General features: G+C 41.9%; 3 protein-coding genes across 13 annotated transcripts in view; 2 read left to right on the top strand and 1 right to left on the bottom strand.

Moving 5' to 3' along the window:
* The window catches only part of LOC106579296 (rho GTPase-activating protein 44), a 90,584-nt gene extending 77,059 nt beyond the window's left edge, over nucleotides 1-13,525 (top strand). Inside the window, exons 14-22 of one of the 3 annotated variants that reach the window (XM_014159086.3) lie at nucleotides 237-350; nucleotides 642-733; nucleotides 1,004-1,184; nucleotides 3,565-3,585; nucleotides 4,122-4,310; nucleotides 6,861-6,979; nucleotides 7,182-7,559; nucleotides 7,853-7,904; nucleotides 9,030-9,167. In XM_014159086.3, the coding sequence (XP_014014561.1) occupies nucleotides 237-350; nucleotides 642-733; nucleotides 1,004-1,184; nucleotides 3,565-3,585; nucleotides 4,122-4,310; nucleotides 6,861-6,979; nucleotides 7,182-7,559; nucleotides 7,853-7,860 (1,102 nt within the window). In that variant the 3' untranslated portion in view covers nucleotides 7,861-7,904; nucleotides 9,030-9,167. Of the gene's footprint in view, nucleotides 1-236; nucleotides 351-641; nucleotides 734-1,003; nucleotides 1,185-3,564; nucleotides 3,586-4,121; nucleotides 4,311-6,860; nucleotides 6,980-7,181; nucleotides 7,560-7,852; nucleotides 7,905-9,029 lie in introns of all 3 variants that reach the window. The other 2 variants (XM_014159084.3, XM_014159089.3) reach the window with 2 other exon arrangements.
* Nucleotides 13,526-13,603: 78 nt separating this feature from the next.
* Nucleotides 13,604-18,670, bottom strand: tex47 (testis expressed 47). Of its 3 annotated transcripts, XM_014159097.3 has the most exons (8): nucleotides 17,636-17,929; nucleotides 17,048-17,120; nucleotides 16,140-16,243; nucleotides 15,869-15,933; nucleotides 14,852-15,074; nucleotides 14,511-14,667; nucleotides 14,236-14,294; nucleotides 13,604-13,916 (listed from the first exon to the last, which is right to left on the bottom strand). In XM_014159097.3, the coding sequence occupies exons 1-7, from the start codon at nucleotides 17,750-17,752 to the stop codon at nucleotides 14,257-14,259; spliced, it is 777 nt and encodes a 258-aa protein (XP_014014572.1). In that variant the 5' UTR covers nucleotides 17,753-17,929; the 3' UTR covers nucleotides 13,604-13,916; nucleotides 14,236-14,256. The 3 variants fall into 3 exon arrangements, with proteins under 3 accessions (XP_014014572.1, XP_014014571.1, XP_014014570.1); XM_014159096.3 differs by lacking the exons at nucleotides 14,236-14,294; nucleotides 17,636-17,929 and adding an exon at nucleotides 18,514-18,670; XM_014159095.3 differs by lacking the exon at nucleotides 14,236-14,294.
* A 450-nt stretch (nucleotides 18,671-19,120) lies between these two features.
* ndel1a (nudE neurodevelopment protein 1-like 1a) overlaps nucleotides 19,121-27,090 on the top strand; it is a 31,601-nt gene continuing 23,631 nt past the window's right edge. For all 7 annotated transcript variants that reach the window (XM_045702494.2, XM_045702497.2, XM_045702498.2 and 4 more), the window contains exon 1: nucleotides 19,121-19,214. The gene's annotated coding sequence lies outside the window, so the exon portion shown is untranslated. The remainder of the gene's footprint in view (nucleotides 19,215-27,090) is intronic.

Genomic DNA, 27,090 nt, shown 5'->3' on the forward strand with positions numbered 1-27,090 from the left:
GGTTGTCTTCTTTTGCGAAACACCTGTCAAAGCTGTCCTCATCATAGCCCAATTGAAAAGAGCTGCCCGGGGTTCTGTCTGAGCAATCTGTTCATTTTAGGATGAGCACGAAAACCCCAATCTCTAGGATTCAGAGATTTGTCAGCCAATGCGGTATACAGTACATGAATGATTATGTTTAGTTAGTTGAAAATATAAATGTATAGTTAGTTCATTGTTTATTTGTTTTCTTTCAGGTATTTAATCAAATTCCTCGCCAAGTTGGATGACTACCAGGACGAAAATAAAATGACCCCTGGGAATATTGCAATTGTCTTGGGCCCTAACCTGCTGTGGACAACGCAGGAAGGGTAGGACTTAACCTCTCCCTACCACACCATACCTTTTTAAAAGCAATGCCTGGTCGCGACATAAGGGAAAAAGACTCCTGAATCATTTCCATATATCTTTAACCTTTATATCTCTTAACTTTTATCGGCATTTTAATGGTCAGTTCTCTAACATCATGAAAATGCCGAAAACTGTCCAAATGAAACAATACTCATATCTCAAGGTTCAAGTTAATAATTTCCAGTACAGAGTTATCCCTCTCCATCAAACTAAACTATCTCCTTCATATCTCTTCCTCTCTCTCCCTCCAGAAACATTACAGAGATGATGACCACTGTGTCCCTGCAGATCGTAGGCATCATTGAGCCCATCATCCAGCACGCTGACTGGTTCTTCCCTGGAGGTGAGGGAAACACAGTGTCTGTTCAGCCTCTGTCAGACACAACCGCGTCGCTCATCCATTAGGAGTTAATACCATCGCTTTAATATCCTTGTATCACCCTCTGTAAGGGAGCAAGTGGAGTCGAGCGTCAGCTCTCACAGTCACAGTATGACAGTCAGTCACCGACCTTAGGAGGCATTTTTCACAATTTTAAGAGTCAGTTCTTATAACAGGATACATGTGAATTGTCACAAAAGTAATCGCCTCACCTATCTCTTTCGTCTCTCTCAGAGATTGAGTTTAATGTCACAGGAAACTATGGCAGCCCAGTCCACACCAATCACAACGCCAACTACAGCTCCATGCCGTCTCCGGATATGGACCATTCAGATCGCAAGCACAATGATCAGAGCCGACGTCCACTCAGTGTGGCCACCGATAATATGATGCTGGAGTTCTATAAGAAGGATGGGTAAGAAGATCCAACTCTTGTTGCCCCATATCTTACCCTATCTTACCATATCTTACCCTATCTTACCATATCTTACCATATCTTACCCTCCACATCTCTCTCAAATCCTCTCTGTCTCTGAAGTCAACTACCTAACTGCTTGTCTTCCCTCCTTGTCCTCGCTGAAAACTATTTTCTAGAACATGAACCATCTCACTGAGCACACATTGGTTGAATTAACTTGTGTCCATTTCATTTAAATTAAATGACGTTGAACCAACGTGGAATAGACATTGAATTGACATCTGTGCCCAGTGGGATTGGACATCAAATATTATTACTGATATTATTGGTTATTACAGTACAGTTCAGAATAAAGGATTTGCATGAGCAATGGGTAATGGCTTGGTTGACTAGCAATGTATTTTTGTGTTTTGTGAAGATGTGTGCCATAGCAGATCTGGATTTAAATACTATTTAAGGTATTTAAATAATTTTCACATACATTTCAAGTAAGTATTTTGATAAGTAGTTGAATATTTTAAAATGTATTTGAAAATTCACTTAGAAAGTATTGCTATGTAAATATTTGTATTTGAAAAAAAAATATTCTGTGTATTTGAGTATTTTCAAATACAAATATTTAAATACTCCCATGCATTTTAACCCAGGTATGTTTGGTCCTAGGGATATTTGAAATGTATTTGGAAGCAAGTATTTGAAAATAGTTTCAAATGTCACGCAGGAATGCGTAATAGTTTTTTTTTATTAAGCCCCAAATTATGACGAAGACCAAACAAACGCGTAACAAAAACACAGGGTTGAAACCCAAACAAAAGAGCGAGGAGTACCTCGGATAAATAACACCAGCCCACAATGATTAACACACGCGACGAGACCCGTAAACATCTGCGCAATCCACAAGGGCACGGAAGCCCAAAACACACAGCACAGGTACTCACACGCACCAACGGACATTGTAACAATAATCGACAGGACACTGGTAAACCAAGGACACCCTTATACAATTACGAATCACTGGGAATAGGGGCCAGGTGTGCGTAATGAAAGTTCCCGGAAGGCTCCGTGACAAATACTCTTAAATACTTAAAGTAGAAGTAGTTGATTCTGCCAAATTATTTGAAAATACTCAAATACACAGAAAATAAGTATTTCAAATACACATACTTAAATAAGCATGTATTTGAACCCAGATCTGTGCCATAGAAATGTCATAATGTCATCTTTTTATGTGAATAGTTTTTCTTCATAAGATCACATAAGGCTGTATAGTCTGTTTAAGTGAGCTAAGTAAAAAGTTTTGTCTGGGTATGAGAATGGCGGAGAGAATATCACGGAATTCTTCTTCATCTCAGGTGAGAGAGAGAGATAACTAGTGAGATAGAGAGAGAGATGTGCACTGTAAGAGATAGGCAGTCAGACAGCAGGGAGCTCAGAGAAAGAGGTTGGTCCGTGATGGTGAGTGGTGCTGTAAGCAGTTCTTGTGCTCTGTGGAGGATTAGTTTCAAGTCAATCATGTTCTCACTCTCTCTTTTCAAATGACCTCTCTGTCTTATCGGTCCCTGTCAGCAGAGCAGACCGTCTGAGCCCCTCAGTCCTGGGACCACACAATAATCCCACCTAATTAAACATGTCCAGGACTGCATAGGGACCAATCAATAGAGCTCTGCTCTCATTAGAAACAGCCACCCCTTCAGATAGAGCAGGATCAGGTCAAGGAGCATTCTACTCCTTAGTACAAGCTGAGACCAATGAGGAAGTAGCATTCCCTGCTTTGATTCCTTTTCTTTTGTGTCCATATTCAAGTCCATGAAGGCAGGTTGATACCTCTGTTATGGTCTTCATTCATTCGGGGCCTTTCTCCAAAGCACTATGGGTGATGTGTCATGCCATGTCCTTGACCGTGTCTTTGTGTGTGCAATTGTCATTGATTGAAAAAATATCTGAATACTATGTAGCCTTTAACTATCCGTAGTTGTACTTGCTCTTTTTATAGTAAACGAGTACATTGACCACTGCTGCAAGTTACTTCCTATATTTTGGTGTTATTTTGGGGTATTTTTACGTCCGTGGGGAAATGTTGCCCTAATTAGCTTTAAACTAAGTGATAATTGGCTCACCGGTAGGACATGCTTGGAGCTCTTTTGGGAAGGACCATCTTCACCCCTCAAATCCCTCTCCTCATTACTCTCAGCATGACTTCCATCCCCCACAAACCTCTGCGATCCAAACCTGAAGGCTCAACCTGCTGCTTCTCCATTTTGGATCCAACACCTGATCGACTGCTTCCGCAGTTGCTTTGATTTGGTGTTGCTGTGAATCAGTTAATGGAGTTTCTCATGATCCTTACCCTTTATTGTAATGTTTTTGTCCTACCAAGCAGCGTTAGGAAAATTCAAAGGTACTGTACTTACTCTTCCTCCTGCCTGTATCTCCTCTCTGTTCACTCTTGTCTGAACTGCCTGTGGAGAGAATGCCTCTCTCTGTCATCATTTGTCTGTCAGTATTCCAGTCACAATTATTCTCTCGTCCTGACACACTTGTAATCGTATAGTTCAATGCTCCTTACAGAGTGCTGCTGTCAGTGCTGCCAAATAAGTTCCCGTGTGAACAATGTTCTCACACTGTGTGTGGTTTGTTTACTTCAAATGCATTTTTTTGCGATGTCTGGTATCAGATGTACTCCTCTGATTGCTTGACAAGTACAAACAACAATAACAGGTGCAAATAGTTGTTTGTCACACAGAGACCAACCATACATACACCAACACTTTGACACATTATTACAAAAGTTTCCTTTCCCTAGTGTTTCTACTTCATATAGTACAGTAAAGACTGTGCTGACAATCGTAAGGACTACAGGATGAGGCTCCCTGAGCTGACCTCTGACCCCTGACCACTGTCTTTGATTGGCTGTGCGTCTCTGTCCCACTACAGCATGGGGGTCAGGGTGATGGACACTTCTTGGGTGTCGCGCAGGGGCTCGTCGTCAGCGCGTAAAAGCTCCTCCACGCCACTAGGTGTACAGTCCCCCCTCCTGCCCTCAGACGCTCTCATACCTGAGCAGGGGGAGGTCTCTGCGTCCCCCTCCCCAACCCCTCCTCCCGCTAGCAGTGACCGTGCCAGGTAAGGCTGTCAATTTCCCACACGCCCAGCGTCCTGAAACTGACCCCGACACGGCGTTGTTGTACTTTTTCAGTCTGTTGACGTCTTCTAATTCTCTTTCCCACGCATCATCTTCATCTTTCTGTGAACCCAAAGCCCCTCACACCTGTTGCATGTGTTCTCAAACTTGGTTTGACCTCGTGACCTCGTGTGATGTTGTTTTGGTTGTTGTTGTTGTTCTTTAGTCTGATCTTCAGAGTTTCTAGAACCCTTGAAGTTCTTTTTGTGCTTAGTTTTGTTTCATATCCAGGTTGTACCAGAGTAATGTTTTTATCCATTACCCATAAAATTGTGAAAATGTGTACCTCATCTCAGAAGTAGCTTGCCAATGCAGCATGTACTTGTTTTTCATTTCCATCCATCAGAACAGGTTTCATTAACACTGCTCGTGTAAGATTGCAAATAGAGTTTTTACTTGTATTTGTCAAACAGTTTACTAGTTTCAAAACTTGAATGCTGGCCTGAATGAAGGTTTTTCATTTGCTCTTTTCTTTTACATTTTTTATTTGCGTTCTCCTTAGACCTCTCCCCTCCCCCTCTTAACGCGACTCTGTTCAACTTTGGTTGACTAATCCCTTCCCAGATACAAAAACCCGCACTTGTTCTCCTTCACCCTACATGAATTGCGGTGGTTATTGAGTGTTCACAAATATGACAGAATGGCCCACTGGACTTGTTCACATATTTTTTTTCATACAACACTTTTCATTCCACTACAAGAACGTGACAATATTGGCCTCTCCCTGACTTAGAACAATTCAATTCCCTGTGAAATCATTAAAATTTGTATCATTGCAGCTCCGATGACGCGTCGGACTCCTGTTATGCCTACCCCTCCCCGGAAGAGGAGAGGCCCCCTCCCCCTTACCCCTCTTCCTCCTCTTGCTACCCGCCTCTTCACCATTTCTACCCCCGAGCACCGCAGTGCGCGCGCCCTGTCGCCCCCGGTCCAGAGTCCGTGCCCCCTGGGCCGTCGCCCCCACCTCCCCCCCGCTGGTCTTGCTACAGCCCTCCCCCACTGCCCCCCTCTTCGTGTCCCTCTCCCTCCCCCCAGCAGCTTGATATCAACTCTAACCCCAAGCCCTGCTCCCTGCACCTCCCCAAACAGAGCTCCCTGGCCGAAGCTCCGCATGCGCCCCCACCGTCAGAAACTAACGTCTCCCCTCTCTACATCAAAACCCCCCTCGTGTTAACCCGACATGACCCGTCCCTCGGTCCCCACCCCCCTAACCTCCCCCTGTCCGCACCTCCTCCGTGGGGCGCCTGTGCCTGTAGCAGAGAGAGAGGAGCCAAGCTGACTAGGTAAATACTACGTCACATCGCCCTGCCCACTCCCAGAGATGGACACAAACTCAGTCTCCGTAACACACACAGGCCTGAGTGGCTCATAATGGCAAGATGAGAGAGGGAAATTAGGAAACAAAGGGGAGAGTGAGAGAAAGGGAACTCCCTCCAAAGTGCCAACATCCTGTTTTATACATTTTGTTCATTTTCTCGCATTTGTCCTCAATTTCATGTTTCAAAGGGATATTCCTCCCATCATGGAACTTTTTTATTGGATCATTCTAGTACCAAACTCTCCTTATTTTATGCAATCCATAACTTTCCATGTTGCCAGGAAATTCTGGAGGATGTTGCCAAGCAACAAAGAATATTAAAAACTCTCAGAGATAGCAGAACATAGTGGCTGTTAATTTGTCATTTTAAAGGGGCCCAGTTGGCCTTGGATGGTAGTTGACTAGTTATGTTTCTGAATATGAATTGGATAAAGAGTGACTAAGTGAAAAATATGGATGGGTTGGCATGATTCCTATCCGATCATTGGCCTTCATCGGAATGGGGTCTTTTACATCAACAGCTGTTAGGGATGCCTCATTTGCATAGCTCCACTCTAACTTCAAATCTCTCCAGTCCCGATCACCCATCCTCATCTGCTGTCAGTGGGCGGGGGGATTTGGAGCTGGGAGAGCTGTCACTCACATCCTATTATAAACTGGTTAGGTTTTGACCTTCAAGCTCTCTACCCATTGGCATTCTGTGTGCATAGTGCCATAAAAGGCAAGAAAAAAATCCATTAAGCCTACTGGCTTGGGCTTGGTTTTTTTGGATGTGCTTTAGCCACACTGCCATATAGCTAGTAGTATACTTGCAGTAGTGAAAGTTTTCAGTGGTCACTCTGATTATCTGACATTGAACGACAGGGATTTTCATTTCTATAGATGTCATGACATGTGCAGAAATAAGGTCAATATGTTGAACCTGATTAGCATTTGTTAGCTACATGTGGAAGATTGAGGCCATCTACCCTCAAACTGACAGGTAGTGAACACACACAAATACACACACACACACACACCACACACCACACACACACACACACACACACACACACACACACACACACACACACACACACACACACACACACACACACACACACACACACACACACGACCTGAAGAAGGTTATGAAGATTACATATTGTTGTTCATATCCCTTTGTCTTCCCCAGTACTCTGAAGAACAATGAGCTGTCTCCAGTGATTGGACAGAAGGGCTTCCAGGGAACGGCACCCTCTGGTGGGCTGTCACAGCACTCTTCTGAACATAGCCCTCACACCCTGAGAAGAGGTACTGATGGAAGTAGTGTGTGTGTGTGTGTGTGTGTGTGTGTGTGTGTGTGTGTGTGTGTGTGTGTGTGTGTGTGTGTGTGTGTGTGTGTGTGTGTGTGTGTGTGTGTGAGAGAGAGACCATGCTGTGCACAAACAGACAGATTGTTTTGTCTTGGCTTGTCACCTCTCAATTAAAATCTGTGTTGCTGCTCTCTCCACAGCTAAGAAGCTGGCCCCCATCCCACCTAAACCCTACTCTCAGTCTGGGGGAATGTCGGACCAGTCTACAGGTCAGCCGTCTCCAGTCAGCCTGTCCCCCACCCCTCCTAGTACCCCCTCCCTGTACGGCTTCAGCTACCCCCAGGGCTACGCCACCATCGGCTCCCCGGGACAGGCCCAGACCGCCACCCCCTCTCTCTCCTCCCCTCCCTCGCTAGCCGGCACCCTCACAAAGGCTAGGCCCACTTCCAAGCCTCCTCGGCAGAGGCCCAGCCTACCCCCGCCGCAGCCCCCCAGCACCCCTGGCTCCAGCCCCCAACCTCTTGAGCACGGTGGCGGCCTTCTGGATGGATTGTCTCCTGGAGAGAGCATGTCCACAGGTAAACGCTTCAATGGAGTTTCAACACACTAGGAGCCCACCCATACACTCTCTTCTCTGGTATAGGTGGAATATCTCACTCTCCAGTGTGCCTGCCAGAGTATTAATATGGTTTCTGCAAATTGAATTATTTTGTGTAGTTTGTTAAACTGATAATACTTTTAACCCTTTCATCTGTGTTAAACTGTGGGGAACTCACACAAAAAAAGGTAAGAAGGTAAAAATATTTGAATCTCTTATCTTGTTCTTCCATTTTTAAAATATTTTTTTTCGACTATTATTGTGTGCCTACAGCGGTATGAGGCGAGTGGTTCAATATGGGCTAAATGTGAGAGGGCCTTTTAGGGTAAGCAGGAGTTCCAGTACTGTACTAAAGCCTCACCCTCCCATCCCTCCAAACAACCAACCGTCCGCCATTCTGGCTCACTGTGGAGCTGCATGGCTCCAGCTTTCTGTATATCAGAGGAGGCTGGTGGGAGGAGCTGTAGGTGGATAGGCTCATTGAAATGGCTGGAATGGAACCAATGGAACGGAGTCCAACATGTTGTCACCATGTGTTTGATGTGTTTGACTCCGTTCCATCGATTCCATTCCAGCCATTACAATGAGCCTGTCCTCCTATAGCTCCTCCCACCAGCCTCCTCTGTTGTGTATATATACCTGTATACATGACTTCTCATATGTATATAGCTATATATCTCTGCTGTGTTCAGTCCACCACTAACCCATTTTGTTGGCCTTTGCATGGTGGCTGAGACTGGCGCGATGCATGGCTTATGGATGTGTCTGAAAGACCGTCCACCGACTCCACTTCACACAGAAGATTGGCGTAATTTTGCTATCCCAAGAAGCTTTCTTTACTGTTTTCTCCCCGAAACCATGCCACATCCCACCTCTGTCCTGTCCGGTGCCAGCTGCCCCTTTGCTTACACACTGCACAGTACCCCCCCCACCCCCACCCCACCTTATGCCACACCCACTTCTGTTCTAGAATTATTCCACATTCTGTTTCCCAGTCACTGGTTGTTATCCATTTCAGTGTTACACAATGGATGTCATCATTCTCACATGACTGTGAGTTGAAAGACAAAGTAATGACATGGATGAATGTTTGTGGTGACTGCACTGGATACTGTTGGGGAATTGTCTCTTCGCATGCAATTTGCAGCATTACAAACCTACCCGAACCACTATGTCTGCTAGAAAAGTTGGAGTTACATTACTAACTGACCTGCCTCTTATCTGTCAGTAATTCTCTAGAAACACGGATCGTTTTTGAGGATGTGTGTGTAAAACAATAGCTTGGGCTTATGCTGACCTCCCTGCTGTGTACAACACATCATTCAGCATTGCCTTAATCATGTCTAGAACGGCCTTTTCCAAGCAGCCACTAACAGTTATTTTCTCTGTCTCTCTCTTATTTTCTTCTCTCTTGTCTCTTCTCGTCTCGTGTCGAACTTTGACTGCCCAGACTCTTTCTGCAACCTGGATATCCCCATCATTAACGTAGAACTGGATGGCATCTTTGATGAGCCCAAGATGGCCCCCTACAGGAACTCAGTGGCGGTGGTCCGGCCAACCCCTAAGGCCGAGTCAGAGGAAGAGTCTGAGAGCACGATACTATGACATCACAAGTTTCCACGCCCAGCCCTAACTATTCCAACCCGTCTCCAGGACCCATTCTCTGACCTTTGACCCAATGGGGACTCACTCCAGACCTCACCTCCACCCATAGAGACCAAGTACCAGGCTCAGCCCTGTAAATCAAAGTCCTTCTACAAAAAAAATTTAATAGACATGAATACAGAAAATACCTATATCCACATCCAGAGGGTTTCTGGCTGAGACAATGGGGGTAGAAACTTTTGATTCAGAGAAAGGGACCAAATGCTAGGTTTTCATGTTGACTAGATTCCATTGATTCTATCTGGGGTGCATTCATTTTTAAGGATTTATTTGAAACAATTTTGTTAATTTGTCTTTTATTTTTGCCTTATTTGAGTCATTTGCGATATTGCCTTTAACTTACAAGACATGAAAACAAGTTGCTTGGTGGAATGGGTTCTCCTCTTGTGAGTGCAGTAGGAAAGGAAGGGGACAGGATATCTCTGATTTCCTCTCCCTGTCACCAATGCTATAGCATTCCTTTTGACGCCTAAACCCATTCTTGTACTCTTGAGTTCACTGGCATTCTGGCAACCCCTAGTTCCGTCCTGGCTGAACGTGTATGTGTGTTTGTGAATTGTGTGATGTGTTTGGAAACGTGCTGCATCATTGAGTGGCGAGTTCTGCCATAGTCTGTGAGTGAAAATATAATGGTACTGCAAGACCAGTTTGAGCTTGAATTCACAATCACATTCTTCAAAGGGGAGTTTAAGATTACATTTGGCTGTTAGAGGGGAAGTTAAATCAGGATAATATATTATTGACTATTTAAAATGACAGTTTATACTGTACATTTCAGAGTATATGATATTAACAGAGATACAGGAGTTATTATATGAGTCATATAATATAAGAATTCAACCATAGATATACAGATATTCTACTGTATATAGAACTATAAATACGGTCTACAGATATTATATAGTCTAGCATGTACTTGACTGTACATTATCATAGGAGAGGCTTGGAGCTCAGTGGGAGAAATCTGCATGTCTATGTTGTAGTAGAGGGAATAGAGCATAGAAACAGAATAAACAGAATACTTATAAATGGATTGCTGAATAGTGAGTATGAGTGGACTTTGCAGGGTGGGACTACAGATGTAGGATCTTAATTTGATCACCCTGTTGCAGGAGAACTTTCCTTCAATGTAGGAATTTCTTTAACTTGAAGTGTATTTGAGGTATTAAAAGGCTTCTGAAGTTTGTCATTTCCACTTTGAAATTTCAGACTTGATTTTCCCTTACGAAAAATGTATCAACCCCTACAAAAACGTCCATTAGTTATAATCCACATAATAATTGACATTTCCTGTTGCTGCATGATTTTTTTCCTGCTGTAGCAAACTGGCTCAAATTAACACCCTTTGTCTGTATACCTCCTCTCTGTGGTCTCTGTAACTCTGTTAATGAGCGCCCTGAGACTTCTCTGGCAAGAGCCTGTCACTGGGGAGCTGGCTCAGCTGTTTGAAAGCAAATATTGGAAACTCTTCTGAGAGTGAGTGTGTATATGGGTGCAGTTCTGTGCCTGTGTGGGTGGGTGTTATCCGGAATATAGGTACATTTCTTCTGGTGCTAGAATATATGTTTATATTCTATCATGCAGCGAATGAGAATAGGCTCTCATTGAAATTATACAGAGGTTTCTGTTTCAGTCCCCCACCACACAATAAAAAAAACCAATACTTTCATGATGAGGAATGTGAAGTATTTCTTATTGTGATGAAAGTATTTACTGTATACCGATGATTATGGTGCAGAGGAGTTGGATTGACATCCACAACACAAAAGACCAATGGTCCAATCTGTTTATCCAGTGCTGGGGTTCAAAGGTGAGGCGCCCGCCCATGACCTATACAAACCTATGACTTTTTCTCCTTAGAAATGTTCCATCCATAACACTGATTATTGCCTGGAAGCCACAACAAACGCTGCTCTTTCATGCTCTTATGTTCAAGTGCTATATATTTTATCCATCACAACACTATTGTAAATACTGACGCCTCTGTATATGTGTGTGTATATAAAACAGGGGGAGAGGATTAAATATATATATTAAGATAAGAAAAATATAAATATTGACTGAAAGTATTTATATATTGACATGTCCGTGTTGTTCTGGTCCTGACCACAATATTGCCAGATTCACACTTAACGAAATGCAGTAAGCTTTGCACGGTTATCAGCCGCAAACTTTAAATAGTACCATATAACACGGACATAGATTAAAGGGTAAATCTATTTTCTAGGATTGTTAGTGCAGAGTCATCAGCCTGGAGCTTAATAATACAGTATGTCTGAATGGAAAGTGCTGCATCACTGTGTGTCTCCTCTAGTCTACAGCCTGACCAGTAGAGCTATTGTAAGGGATGTATTTGTAATTGTCAATAGGTAAGTAAAAAGGGGACCACCATCCTTCGAGGCAAAAAATGGTTGAGTCAACCTAGTTATTCCAACCTTACAGTACAGAGTATATTCCCCAGTGTAGAAGACAAATATCCTCTTCTGAAAGCAATATAGTTCAACGCAATGCTGAGTAGACAGTTCCAGAAGAAAAATGTTGAATTTTAAAATGATAAAAGAAAGTGCAATTACAGTATTTGTGAACAGAGAAACAGAGAAACCTCAAAGATGAAGGGGGTCCCACTCTCTTTAAAATGATTTGATGTTTTTTACAGTTTATATTGATGTTTTATTGCTTTTGTCTTTTGTATCATTACTTGCAACAAATGCCAACCATGGCATATGATTTTGAGGATTCAAAAAAGTATAAAATAGACAAAATTGCATTAACATTTTTGAAGGCTGTTCTTACCATTTGGATGTGTTGAAGTGAATGTTCAGTTATGTGTCTATCTGGACTTCTGTCTGTGGTGATAATGTGCTGTTCTGTTGCTGTTCTGTAAAAGGGGTTGTCTTCTTTTTATGAAGTGATGGTTTGTACATATTTATTGAACACACAACTTTATTAAAAGCAGAAATCCTGTCTACCAAGGGCAGTAGTTGGTAGGAGAGATTCCTCAGACTATTTCCACTAGTACAGTTTTTCTAAGCATGTCTGTTGAGTTACTGTAAGAGAAAAGGCCTTTTTTAAATGAATAGGTGGAATGTACTGGTGACTATTTGGACTGTTTGCCTCAGGTTGTTTTTAGGGGGAAATCTCAGTGTTGTGGATGTAGTTTTAACAGGGTGGACAGATGTTTGGTAGTGATGTGAATAGGCTTGGGTGGACAGATGTTTGGTAGGGATGTGAACAGGCTTGGGTGGACAGATGTTTGGTAGGGATGTGAATAGGCTTGGGTGGACAGATGTTTGGTAGTGATGTGAATAGGCTTGGGGGTTATGACTAGACATTGTCCCATGTGTGAAAATCAGCAGCATGCTTTTTCATCATGCTTGTGAAATTTGTCTTATCTTTGGTCCTATTTACCTGTGCTTGTCATATTTATTTTTATATGTGAAAATAAAAAGGGCCTTGCAATGCAGGTAGAATTATTCAGTTCTGCCCTATGATCAGTTTATCAGTCCACAGTTCCTGTTTTGCATTTTTGTTGAGCTCCAATCAACTATTCACTCAACAATCAACTATTCACTAAGCAGAGTCACATAAATATATGAAGTACTGTACATCTAGAAGCATGGCTTAATAATTGCCAAACTTAATGACTTAATACAACTCGGAGACAATATAGCATCTAACTTCTAGCTTTTTTTGCCTAATGAGTCAGGACAGAATGACAGTGAAACTGGATGGATGACTGGCAGTGTATTTCTTTTTGTCTGTAAACATTGAGTTATTCTCTGAGGATAGCCTTATATGGGCATAAATCAATCCCATTATCCATCAGATGAAAAAAACCTCCTGCTTCATATTAGGTAAAACAAAGATACACTGTTTTTGTTGGCCAATCAGCCAAGCCTGAATAAATGTGGGATAAAACACACCTGGTTTGCCTCTATGAACATTTATAAGTTATGACACTGTGGTGCATGCAGCTATTGTTTGGTAAGCAAGTACCTTTTAATTAATCTTTTTGCATAGTTTATGTTCAAGTAATAAATTAACACAAGGGGGCCAAAATAAAATGGAATGTTGATGCTCCAGAGACATTGTTGTTAGATATAAAGGCCCTACAGTACTATGTCAAACTGCAGTGACATTGGGGACACTGAAATAAAGACAGGGGACATACTCCCTCTCAGTCACAGAGTGGAACAACTACTGTGGACATGTCCTGTAAGATCAAAAACAATGCTCATCAGAATGTTGAAACTATTAAAAAATGTTTTTTTTTTAAATGTGTATTTAATCATGCCTTATTGTGAGTATGGCGTGGGTGTGACAGTATATACACAGGAAAGAAAAGACATCCAATGCCAGTTCACGTTCAGTAATATTTATGAAATATTTGCAATATACAACCAAACCTACCCTGCAGTCCCTGTGTATTTTAACACTACAGTATTAAACAATGTATCTTGTTATGTAGTATCCATTGTTGGAGCAAGGACAATTATTTAGAGTTGAATGTTTCACACAGTTCAGATGAATGGCAGTTCTCAATAACACATACAAATAACCAGGCATGAACCCTGAAAACAGATTGAGTAGGAAGCACATTCAAATGTCTAGTTGTATCACATCAGAAGTCAGAATTCACATCGAAGTTGCTCAGGTGGAGGCCAAGTACGCTCTGTGGAAATAATATCAAACATGTGAATCATCCTAACTGACAGTGTCCACAAAATAAATCCCTATATCAAAGCCTACATGCAGAGACCTTTGACAAGGACAAGAACACGAGACAAAGACAAGGAATAAGATTCGAATGCACAGCAACACCTCAAGATCCCTTGCGTACAAAGGAATATACTGTGCCGGAATCAAAATATCCTTCATTCAGAGAGATACAATCCATTCAAAGTCATGCAGATCCAATTTGAGATGATGCATGCAATGTTATTCTCTGGGTTCAAACCACGTGCATTGGTTTCATGCTGACAGACCCATACCTTTGACCTTTTGGCCAAACACTAAACTGTAGTTAGCTGACTGCTTCCAAACACGTGCCCTTTAAAGAAATCACAGAACATACAGCATGTGGCAATATTTAGGTATCAAAGTTATCAGTTAGTGTGAACTATATAACAATCTGAGAACCATTGATTTTCACAGACAATTTGTTCAATTAATTAATGTACTGGAACTTCAATTCACTTCTCAAATTGACTGAACTGAAATGGAGTTAACCCCAATCCTGTTGATGAGTGATTAAAGTCCTGCTCACCAGAGTCCATGAGGATGTGGAGAGGGGTGTGGTAGGCCTGCAGGTACTGCTGGGGGCTCAGAAGGTCTCCTCTGGACAGGAGCTGAACCAGGATATCCTGGGGGACTATCATCTCTGGTACTTCATCCAGAACAGAGCCCGGGGGCATCTTTGAACCCTGTACAAATACACAGAGAGATGATAGAGGCACCAAAAAGAATGGTCTGTCAGAAATTAAAGATTCCACTTATGGTATCTAGAGTAGGACAAATTTAATTCAAAAACAGCAGGTGGATCTTCCTTTAAATTAACCCAGGATTTGATAAGTGTCTGTAGTCTAACCGATGCTAATGATGACACACCTTGGTGGCTTTGAGGAGGTGATTCCCCAGCTTGAGCAGCATAGACAGGGCGGTGCTGACCAGTGTGTCTGTGTCCTCCTCCTCCTCCTCCTCTGACCCGTCTCTACTCAGCATCCCACCCACCCTGGCCTGCACATTAAGCACCTTGTAGCTCCACTGCTGGAACAACCTGCTGGGAAGGTCATGTGACATCACCAGGACCCTGGGCGCCTCAATCAGGACACTGCATGACGATGATAGGGACCATGACAACATCAAGACTGCATGTCAAGCAATGTTTATGGCTGGGTTTTAGTCAAGCTATATTGACTTTGGCTGGAATGCACATGCTTGACCAGTGGTGGAAAAAGTACCCAATTGTCATACTTGAGTAAAAGTAAAGATACCTTAATAGAAAAGGATTCAAGTAAAAGTGAAAGTCACCCAGTAAAATACTACTTGAGTAAAAGTCTAAAAGTATTTGGTTTTAAATATACTTAAGCATCAAAAATAAATGTAATTTCTAAAATATACTTAACTATCAAAAATAAAAGTAAAAATAATTTCAAATGTATTATATTAAGCAAACCAGACGGCAAGATTTTCTTGTTTTTTTAGTTTACGCATAGCCAGGGGCACACTCCAACATTCAGACATAATTTACAAACAAAGCATTTGTGTTTAGTGCGTCCGCCAGATCAGATGCAGTAGGGATGACCAGGATATTTTCTCTTTAAGTGTGTTAATTGAACAATTTTCCTAAGCATTAAAAATGTAACGAGTACTTTTAGGTGTCAGGGAAAATGTATGGTGTAGAAAGTATATTTTCTTTAGGAATGTAGTGGGGGTAAAAGTAAAAATTGTCAAAAATATAAATAGTAAAGTAAAGTACAGTTACCACAAAAAACTACTTCAGTAGGACTTGAAAGTATTTTTACTGAAGTACTTTACACCACTGTGCATAACCCTCGGAACTTAGTAGCAGAAGAGATAAAACTATGATATATTGATTCAAATCTGCATAGTAAGATACTCTACCAGTGTGGCCGTTCCTGCATGTCCCTCAGATCCTGCAGCAGAGACACAAGAACCTCGCTGGAGGACTAGCAGAGAAACAAAGAGCATGGTCATTAATGAAAATACCATATCATTATGCTAATCAATAGAAAGATGGGCAATGAAGGTTCACCTCTTATTAAAGTAATTGGCTGAGACTAGTGCCTTGTCGCTGCATTGACGGGGGATTTTGACAGATTTGTATATATTATATGGGTTTCATTAATAGGTGTTACTGGTTAATCTTGTTTACCTCAATGACATGAAGCATGCAGGTTGGGTACAGCAAAAGCAGGCCTGTGATAGCATCACCTTGGTAATACCTCTGCAAGCGCTGGTTCAGTTCTTCGTAGTGTACTGTACAACCATAGGAGAAAGAATGTACGGTTACTTGCACAACCCCGGTTCACTGATAACAGAGTGAGGTATCTCACTACTGGAAATGCCTTGGTTTGCATGAATAAGCTTTATTGCATCCATTATATTGTATAAGGATCACACCATAATGTCCTTCCTTCTCACTCACAGACCTAGGTGTGTCAGCCAGAAAGTGGCCCATAACAAAAAACTTGTTCAAATAACCCCAACTAAGGAGCATCCTAAAGTAAAGTCACTTTTTCTGTGAAGAGTATTTGTAGAGGAAGTATGTCCCAACATCATACGTTAATAAACACATCAAATCAAATCATATGTTATTTGTCACACGCGCCAAATACAACAGGTGCAGACCTTACAGTGAAATGCTTACTTACAAGCCCTTAACCAACAATGCTTTAAGAAGTTAAGAAAAAAAAGTGCTAAGTAAAAAATAGATAAGTAAAAAATAGAAAATTAAAGTAATATAATTAAACAGCACCAGTAAAATAACAAGCAAGGCTATATACAGGGGGTACCGGTACAGAGTCAATGTGCGGGCACCGGTTAGTCGAGGTGATTGAGGTAATATGTACATGTAGGTAGAGCTAAAGTGACTGGAAAGCATTTTGAACATTGATTTTGATTTGACCTATCAGCTACAAACAAAACCATGCTCCGGAGGAGAAAGAGAAACCTGAGTCAGTGTACAGGAAGGACCTATATCAGTGAAATAGTGATGCCTTGTAATCCGCCCTGGAATGCACAATAGCTCTTAAATGTGTTCTACAGTAATGTTTGGCTGACCTCCCAGGTCTTTCCTGTCTGCGAGTTGCTGGGGGAGGCTGGCGATGACTATCAACCGGTGTAACAGGAACTTCTGGAGAGACAGAGAAGAAGGGTACTAAGCTATCTGATGAGTGAGAGAGCAGGTATCAAGAATAGACAAATAGCAGTAGGCCTATTGGCCCTGCTTAAATAGTTAAGACTACAAGCCTACCTAACTCTGGATGAGGTGGGATTGGTTGGTAAGTAAACAAATCTGTTGCTCTTCGGTTGTGTGTGTATGTTATTTTGTCTCGACTGAATAAATAAATGATACATAAAAAAATACAAATAAAATAAGAATGAAAACAAACCAGCGACCCACTGACCAATCACACAAACAATCAATCAAAGACACAAGCGACCACTTATGTCGCTTATAGCTGGAGCCGGCCCTGCCATAAACAGCCTATCCTTCCAGGACACTCTTTATACAGTACAAGCTGTTCAAATCATATCGTTTAAATTGCAGTACATTGCAAACAATGTGGGCTCTTAGATAAGTAAAGCATTGAACTTGACTCTTGAATATTGTTCCTTTAGCCCTCCCAGACAATGAACTACACAAACCATCTCCTCTTGAGGATTAAAAAGCCTTCTTTGCTTCATATGGCAGTGAAACAAGCTAGTCCCAACATCTTCCTCCTTCTTTTGGTCAAGACTTAGTAGCTGGCTGGATGCCTCCATTTCTTCTCTCTTTCTCTCTCTGTCTGTCTCTCTCTCAGTCAAGTACTGACTGGGGCAGCAGCAGCAGATAACCCTCCCTTTGTGTTTACCACTTGCATGGTATATCCTGGATACCTACTGTTCCCCCTAGTGCGATAAATCCAATCCTTCTGCGCTCAGCTGCAGTATGCAAGACTGCCAACAGATCCACTGATAACAGACCCAGCCCTATTTGAAAGGGGATGCTGGTACGTAGTATAATGAGGGAGAAGGCAGGTCCTCCTCGGCCACACACACACACACACACCACAGTCACCCCACCCACCACTCCTACAATACACTCCACGACACTACCGCCTATGCTTGGGTACCTTATTTACTCTCTGGATTGCCAGTTGAAGAGGATAAGTCTCTATGACAACGAAACATTCTCCACTTGTAGTAGAAGGTCTCATTTGAATATGAAGTAAGGCCTCATTTGCATATGAAAGAGGGCCACATAACCAGGCCACACTATAAACACCACAGTGACAGTTTCACAACACAGGGTAGAGGGAGTATTCCAGGTGTGCTTGTTAAAAATGACTTGCATTGTTATTGCAGGCACACAGACATCATATCACAGAGATATCTAATAATAAACACATGTTCACACCACTCAATCTATAGGCCTAGGGCTACGGAGCACAACTGTGGTGTTATGAGTTGGCATGGAGATCACCCATTTCATGCACTGAGAAGATTCTTTTTCTAGCACTGCTGCACAAAGTGCCAGCACAAACCTTTCTAACGGCCCTGTGGGACTCTTCCAGCTTTGCAAGCAGCGACATTCTGTCTTCAAAGGCTGAGTTCCAGATGGTAAAGGGCGCATTATCAACTTCGTGCGACCTGGAAGCCATTACTGACAATGGATGTTTGGAAGTGTTACTAAGCAACAAATGTGGGGACTGGAATGAGGGGGGAGCAGGGAAAGACTCAGGTTATGCACCTGTGTGTGAGCTGTCTAGTAAAGCCTTTAATAAAGCCGTAAAAATAAAGTCTATAATAAACAAACGTGTCCAGTTATTAAGTTAGCTAAATGTTTCCCCCCAGAATGTTATTCAAGAATAGGAGAGTATGACTAGATCACACCCAAAAATCTACCAATTCATTCACCACTCAACAACAATATGACCCTGGTTCGAGATAGCCTGGCAAATGTTTCTTTGTACATTCTCAGTCAAATACTGTAAGCGTTATCATTTTAAAAACGTGTAATTGAAAACGTATATTGCAGCTTTAAACCACCAGATGACGCCAAAACAAAGGTCCACCAATTTTGATGCGCTTGCTCTGCTCATCACGTGCGTGTCTTGCCCTTGTGTAGGCTGCGCGTGAGTCACAGCATCAACAGTTTCCTCCAAGCACAGAACCACCAGGCGGGACGATTACGATGGACTGAAAACCATCGAAAGGGGGCGAGACATCGAATGGAAATGTTCAGGTACATCGCAACATGTACTTATCCAATTGTGTATAACGTTGACACGATGTATCATTGTCTTTATTTGAGCAAAATGCATGAAAATACAATTCCTTAGAATTGATGGGGGTAGCTAGCTAGCTAACGTGACGTTAGCTAGCTAGCCAAGCGACGCCCGGTGTACCCGAGCTGAGCGGCCACCTATGTTTGACAGCTGACAGTTTGATTTTGACAGTTAATTTAGGCGTATTTTGTAACTAACGACAGTAAGCTAAATGGCAATCGTGCCCGAGCTACATTATTCTCAATAGATATTTAGATAACGATAGGTAAATAACAGTTTAATCTCTTAGTTTGAGGGCCAAGGGGCCAGGCTTGAAAACTGAAGACCCTCAAGCAAGGATGATATTCACTGAAACTTGGCTATAAATACTCAATCATAGTAGTTAAGTTTGATAGCTACGTTACAACGACATATTTGAGTGATATAACGTTATTCACCATATAGCCAATTATTTACTATTATTCTGCACCACATTTTGTGATATCATGATATCAATGAGGAGAATTTCCCCTTTCAGTATAATGGAAATCTTGTCAGGCAGTGCGTGCAGGGTTGCCAGGTCTAGTTAAAATTGCAACTCAACCTGCCCACAAGACTTTAAAACTAGCAGCAAGAGGGGAAAAATATAGTCCTAAAAACTAGATATGAGTGACCTCTGGTTCATTTAGCCATCCCTATGGAAAACAATAGGGTTTTGAAATAAAAGCTGATAATAAGGTCTGAGGTTAACACAGGCTTAAGATAATTTATATGTTTTGTTCTATAATAGCTGTTAACATGACCTTTATGAATTATGAAGCCTTTGTGCTTTTTTTCATTACATAAATGCTTCAAAATTCACAAAAAGTTGCGTTAGCTGATGAAGATTATCTCATAGAACAAAACATATACGTTTTCCACAGACCTTATTTTTGGCGTTTATCCAAAAATCCTACAAATGCCATTCACTTTCCCCATAGGCTTTGTCCAATGAACCATGGCCGAGTTAGTGCCTACAAAAAGACGCCTTTACTATTTCTCTCTACAACATGAGAGAAGAGTATGTAGCTAGCTAGTGCTGTTCGTTGTTCTTACGTCACTTGTCATGGCGTGCGCAAATGCTGGCGCTGCTCTCCTCACTCACTCACTCAGCTCAACACACACACACACACACACACACACACACACCCCTCCAGTCCTCCTTATCACTCACTCTCTCTCTCTCTCTCTCTCACACACACTCAGCAACAGCCAGCCTCACTGCCTGGTAGTCAGTAGCAGCAGCAGGTAACAGTGACATTTAGATTTTATTTTAACGAGAAATGCCATGGCAACTGCGATGCAATTTAGAAGTAGCCCAAATGTAGAAGTGCCTTGCACAAGGGCACAGCAACAGATAATTTGTTTTACCTTGTTGGCTCCGGTAATCAAACCAGCTACCTTTCGGTAACTGACCCAATGCTCTAATCTCGAGGCTACCTGCCACTCTGCTAAAAAATTCAGTTAAACGTTTGAAAATGGACTCATCTGACTCATCTGACTCATCTTATTTATGCACGATGACAATGCATGTTAGTAGCCTCATTGAGAAGCTTCTGACCGCAATTAAAAAATATGAAAATAAGTGCCTTTTTGGAAGGCTAACCTGTTAGAGACTAGCCAGGTAACATGGCATGAATGATAAATTGACAACAACAAAAAAATATGTAGTTAGCCAGCTAGTCAAAAAACCACAGTAAGCTCAGCCATCATTGACTTAATATTTTGTTAGCTAGTGACGTTAGCAAAACCGCTTGATATGGTACAGGATTTACTATGGGTTGTTGATTTCACTATGGACCTTGGCAGCATCATTTGGTAAGTCTCTGTTAACAACCCTACATGTCTGTAGCTAACTCTTCTGAACAGACACATAGCTAGCTTGCATTGACTGAATACTCATTTTTCTAGCCAGCTTTTTGTAGCCTAGCTAGCTAGCCTCTCCTAGGTTTGGCACATCTGAAATCCCTCACTGCAAACCATATTGAATACCATTTTATGCATAGTGTACACGATCTGCCTGCAAAAGTGACTTTATTATTGTGGGTATTACCATGCAGTTAGTTTACTAAGCTTGTTTGCCGTTAGAACATTAGTGAAGACATCAAACTATGAAATAACACATGGAATCATGTAGTAAACAAATCAAAATATACTTGAGATTCTTCAAAGTAGCCACCCTTTGCCTTGATGACAGCTTTGCACACTCTTGGCATTCTCTCAACCTTCTTTACCTGGAATGCTTTTCCATTTTTGTATGCTGAGCACTTGTTGGCTACTTTTCCTTCACTGCGGTCCAACTCATCCCAAACAATCTCAATTGGGTTGAGGTCGGGTGATTGTGGAGGCCAGGTCATCTCATGCTGCGCTCCATCACTCTCCTTCTAGGCCAAATAGCCCTTACACAGCCTGGAGGTGTGTTGGGTCCTTGTCCTGTTGAAAAACAAATGATAGTCCCACTAAGCGCAAACCAGATGGGATGGCGTATTGCTGCAGAATGCTGTGGTAGCCATGTTAGTTAAGTGTGCCTTGAATTCTAAATAAATCACAGACGGTGTCACCAGCAAAGCATCCCCACACCATCACTCCTCCTCCATGCTTCATGGTGGGAATTACACATGCAGAGATCATCCGTTCACCTATTCTGCGTCTCACAAAGACACAACGTTTGGAACCAAAAATCTCAAATTTGGACTCATCAGACCAAAGGACAGATTTTCACCAGTCTAATGTCCATTGCTCATGTTTCTTGGTCCAAGCAAGTCTCTTCTTATTGGTGTCCTTTAGTTGTGGTTTCTTTGCAGCAATTCGACCACAAATTGACAATTGTGGCTGTTTCGCGTGATGTATTGTTGTCTCTAACTTCTTGCCCTTTGTGCTGTTGTCTGTGCCCAATAATGTTTGTACCATGTTTTGTAGGGATGCACGATATATCGGTGAGCATATCGGAATCGGCCGATAAAAGCTAAAAATAGGACCGTCAGCATAGGACCGATGTCTGGTTTAATGCCTGTGCAAAACCGATGTCAAAGCTGACGTGCATACCTATATAACGTAAGTAGATGACGTAAGGACGCCACGAAAAATACAGCGCTACACAGAACAAAAGCAGAAAAATACTGAGCGCACACTTCCAACAACTCGAGCAGTCATTTGAAAGAGTAAGAAAATTTCAGCAAGACAACTCAAAGGCGAAAACCATTAACGCCAAGATAATGGAATTCATTGCCCTTGACAATCAACCGTCCTCTGTTGTGGATGATGTTGGCTTTCGCCGACTGGTCGACCTCCGGTACACACTATTTTTCCAGATGTTGCCCTACCGGAGTTACACAGTATTATTGAAACGTACATCTATGAGCTACTTGCTATGGAAGGCACTTCTATTAGCTTCAAGACTGACATTTGGACCAGCGACGTCGGCCCCAGGAGCATGCTGAGTCTGACAGCACAGTGGGTCGAAGAGAATTTCATGCTGAAGAAAGCCAAATTGCATGCTCAAGAATGTGCTGGTTTTCATACCGCTGCTGCCATTTCAATGGCATTTGAGAACATGTTTGAAGCTTGGAAACATGAAAACACTCCTAGCACCGTTCGAACAACTGACTCGAGAAATAAGCTAATCAACTGCGTCTGCCCTCTGTCATGGCATTGAAACACCTGCTCCACCTAACTGCCGACACTGACCGTGGCGTTAAAACTTACAAAAGTACGCAAGGCTGTGAACAAGCGATTCGGTGGCATTCTCTCTGAGCCTCTACTTTGTCGCCACCATGCTCGATGGTAGGTACAAGGACCGCTACTTCGATGCAGACAAGAAACAGGGTTTACGTGAAATGTTACATACACAATTGGAAAAGATGGAAACGGACACTTTCCTGTGGCGGTCCTCATCAGAGCCAGTTTCATCATAGCGCTTGATGGTTTTTGCGACTGCACTTGCTTCATTCTTGAAATTTTCCGAACTGACTTTCATGTCTTAAAGTAATGATGAACTGTTGTTTCTCTTTGCTTTTTTTGAGCTATTCTTGCCATAATATGGACTTGGTCTTTTACCAAATAGGGCTATCTTCTGTATACCAACCCTATCTTGTCACAACACAACTGATTGGCTCAAATGCTTTAAGAAGGAAAGAAATTCCACAAATGTACTTTTAACAAGGCACACCTGTTAATTGAAATGCATTCCAGGTAACTACCTCATGAAGCTGGTTGAGAGAATGCCAAGAGTGTGCAAAGCTGTCATCAAGGGAAAGGTTGGCTATTTGAAGAATCTCAAATATAAAAATATATTTTGATTTAACACTTTTTGGTTGCGACATGATTCCATGTGTTATTTCATAGTTTTGATGTCTTCACTATTATTCTACAATGTAGAAAATAGTAAAAATAAAGAAAATCCCTTGAATGAGTAGGTGTGTTCAAACTTTTTACTGTGTGTGTGTGTGTGTGTGTGTGTGTGTGTGTGTGTGTGTGTGTGTGTGTGTGTGTGTGTGTGTGTGTGTGTGTGTGTGTGTGTGTGTGTGTGTGTGTGTGATTTATTTAACCCCTTTTTGGGTAAGCACAAAACTACCTTCATACTTCCGTTTGTTTAAAAAAATACAAAATAAAACTTCCTTCAGACAAGTTCCGAGAACACCATGTTCGTGAGAGTCTCCCCTTTTCATAGTGCTCATAACAGTTTGTAGGTCAAACCGTTTGGATGCATCATACAGTTGAAGTCGGAAGTTTACATGCACCTTAGCGAAATATATTTAAACTCAGTTTTTCACAATTCCTGACATTTAATCCTAGTAAAAGTTCCCTGTCTTAGGTCAGTTAGGATCACCACTTTATTTTAAGAATGTGAAATTTCAGAATTATAGTAGAGAGAATTATTTATTTCAGCTTTTATTTCTTTCATCACATTCCCAGTGGGTCAGAAGTTTACATGCACTCAATTAGTATTTGGTAGCATTGCCTTTAAATTGTTTAACTTGGGTCAAATGTAAGTTGGGTGAATTTTGGCCCATTCCTCCTGACAGAGCTGGTGTAACTGAGTCAGGTTTGTAGGCCTCCTTGCTCGCAAATGCTTTTTCACTTCTGCCCACAGATTTTCTATAGGATTGAGGTCCGGGCTTTGTGATGGCCACTCCAATACCTTGACTTTGTTGTCCTTAAGCCATTTTGCCACAACTTTAGAAGTATGCTTGGGGACATTGTCCATTTGGAAGACCCATTTGCGACCAAGCTTTAACTTCCTGACTACTGTGTTAAGATGTTGCTTCAATATATCTACATCATTTTCCTTTCTCATGATGCCATCTATTTTGTGAAGCGCACCAGTCCCTCCTGCAGCAAAGAACCTCCACAATATGATGATGCCACCCCTGTGCTTCACGGTTGGGATGGTGTTCTTTGGCTTGCAAGCATCCCCCTTTTCCCTCCAAATATAACAATGGTCATTATGGCCAAACAGTTCTATTTTTGTTTCATCAGACCAGAGGACGTTTCTCCAAAAAGTATGATATTTGTCCCCATGTGCAGTTGCAAACCGTAGCCTGGCTTTTTTTATGGCGGTTTTGGAGCAGTGGCTTCTTCCTTGCTGAGCGGCCTTTCAGGTTATGTCGATATAGGACTCGTTTTACTGTGGATATAGATACTTTTGTACCTGTTTCCTCCAGCATCTTCACAAGGCCATTTGCTGCTGTTCTGTGATTGATTTGCAATTTTCGCATCCAAGTACGTTCATCTCTAGGAGACAGAACGCGTTTCCTTCCTGAGCGGTATGAAGGCTGTTTGTACAGATGAACGTGGTACCTTCAGGCGTTTGTAAATTGCTCCCAAGGATGAACCAGACTTGTGGAGGTCTACAATAATTTTTCTGAGGTCTTGGCTGATTTCTTTTGATTTTCACATGATGTCAAGCGAAGAGGCACTGAGTTTGAAGGTAGGCCTTGAAATACATCCACAGGTACACCTCCAATTGACTCAAATTATGTCAATTAGCCTATCAGAAGCTTCTAAAGCCATGACATCATTTTGGGGAATTTTCCAAGCTGTTTAAAGGCACAGTTACCTTAGTGTATGTAAACTTCTGACCCACTGGAATTGTGATTAAGTGACATAATCTGACTGTAAACAATTGTTGGAAAAATTACTTGTGTCATGCACAAAATGGATGTCCTAACCGACTTGCCAAAACTATAGTTTGTTAACCTCTATGGGCTAGGTGGGACGCTTAATCCCGTGGCGCAATATTCAAATACCTAAAAAATGCAAAAACTTCAATTTTTCAAACATATGACTATTTTACACCATTTTAAAGACAAGACTCTCGTTAATCTAACCACACTGTCCGATTTCAAAAAGGCTTTACAACGAAAGCAAAACATTAGATTATGTCAGCAGAGTACCCAGCCAGAAATAATCAGACACCCATTTTTCAAGCTAGCATATAATGTCACATAAACCCAAACCACAGCTAAATGCAGCACTAACCTTTGATGATCTTCATCAGATGACAACCCTAGGACATTATGTTATACAATACATGCATGTTTTGTTCAATCAAGTTCATATTTATATCAAAAACCAGCTTTTTACATTAGCATGTGACTAGCATGTGACTAGCATTCCCACCGAACACTGCAGGTGAATTTACTAAATTACTCACGATAAACGTTCACAAAAAACATAACAATTATTTTAAGAATTATAGATACAGAACTCCTCTATGCACTCGATATGTCCGATTTTTAAAATGGCTTTTCGGTGAAAGCACATTTTGCAATATTCTCAGTAGATAGCCCGGCATCACAGGGCTAGCTATTTAGACACACAGCAAGTTTAGCACTCACCAAAGTCTTCGTCAGAATGCACTCCCAGGACTTCTACTTCAATAACAAATGTTGGTTTGGTCCCAAATAATCCATTGTTATATCCAAATAGCGGCGTTTTGTTCGTGCGTTCAAGACACTATCCGAAAGGGTAAATAAGGGTGACGAGCATGGCGCATTTTGTGACAAAAAAAATCGAAATATTCCATTACCGTACTTCGAAGCATGTCAACCGCTGTTTAAAATCAATTTTTATGCCATTTTTCTCGTAAAAAAGCGATAAAATTCCGACCGGGAATCTGCGTTTAGGTAAAAAGAGGAAAGAAAATAAAGCACGGGGTCGACTCGTGCACGCGCCTAAGCCCATAGTACTCTGATCGGCCACTTGCCAAACGCGATAATGTGTTTCAGCCAGAGGCTGCTTCGATATCATTCAGCTTTTTCCCGGGCTCTGAGAGCCTATGGGAGCCGTAGGAAGTGTCACGTTATAGCAAAGATCCTCAGTCTTCAATAAAAAGAGCCAAGATGAACAACAACTTGTCAGACAGGCCACTTCCTGCATGGAATCTTCTCAGGTTTTGGCCTGCCATATGAGTTCTGTTATACTCACAGACACCATTCAAACAGTTTTAGAAACTTTAGGGTGTTTTCTATCCAAAGCCAATAATTATATGCATATTCTAGTTACTGGGCAGGAGTAGTAACCAGATTAAATCGGGTACGTTTTTTTATCCGGCCGTGTCAATACTGCCCCCTAGCCCTAACAGGTTAACAAGAAATTTGTGAAGTGGTTGAAAAATGAGTTTTAATGACTACAACCTAAGTGTATGTAAACTTCTGACTTCTACTGTACGTTTTTGTGAGAAGACCGATTTTTGGGATGTCTCATGGTCTGACAAACACCACTCTAGCTCTGCAACCTTTCACCGGCGGATGTGGTGGATTGAGATGCATCCAATGCAAAAAAAAACTATCTGTAGCTTAAACTGAGGGATTT

This window comes from Salmo salar, chromosome 19, assembly GCF_965601325.2.
Source record: "Salmo salar chromosome 19, fSalSal1, whole genome shotgun sequence".
In the NCBI taxonomy this organism is placed as follows: domain Eukaryota; kingdom Metazoa; phylum Chordata; class Actinopteri; order Salmoniformes; family Salmonidae; genus Salmo; species Salmo salar.

Excerpts from the sequence above, each read along its gene's own strand:
- tex47 (XM_014159096.3), bottom strand. The coding sequence starts at position 18,630 with ATGGCTTCCAGGTCGCACGAAGTTGATAATGCGCCCTTTACCATCTGG. Across the intron at positions 15,075-15,868 it reads ATGCAGGAACGGCCACACTG|TGTCCTGATTGAGGCGCCCA; the intron begins GTAGAGTATCTT and ends ATCGTCATGCAG. Across the intron at positions 13,917-14,510 it reads CCACATCCTCATGGACTCTG|AGCGTACTTGGCCTCCACCT; the intron begins GTGAGCAGGACT and ends TTATTTCCACAG.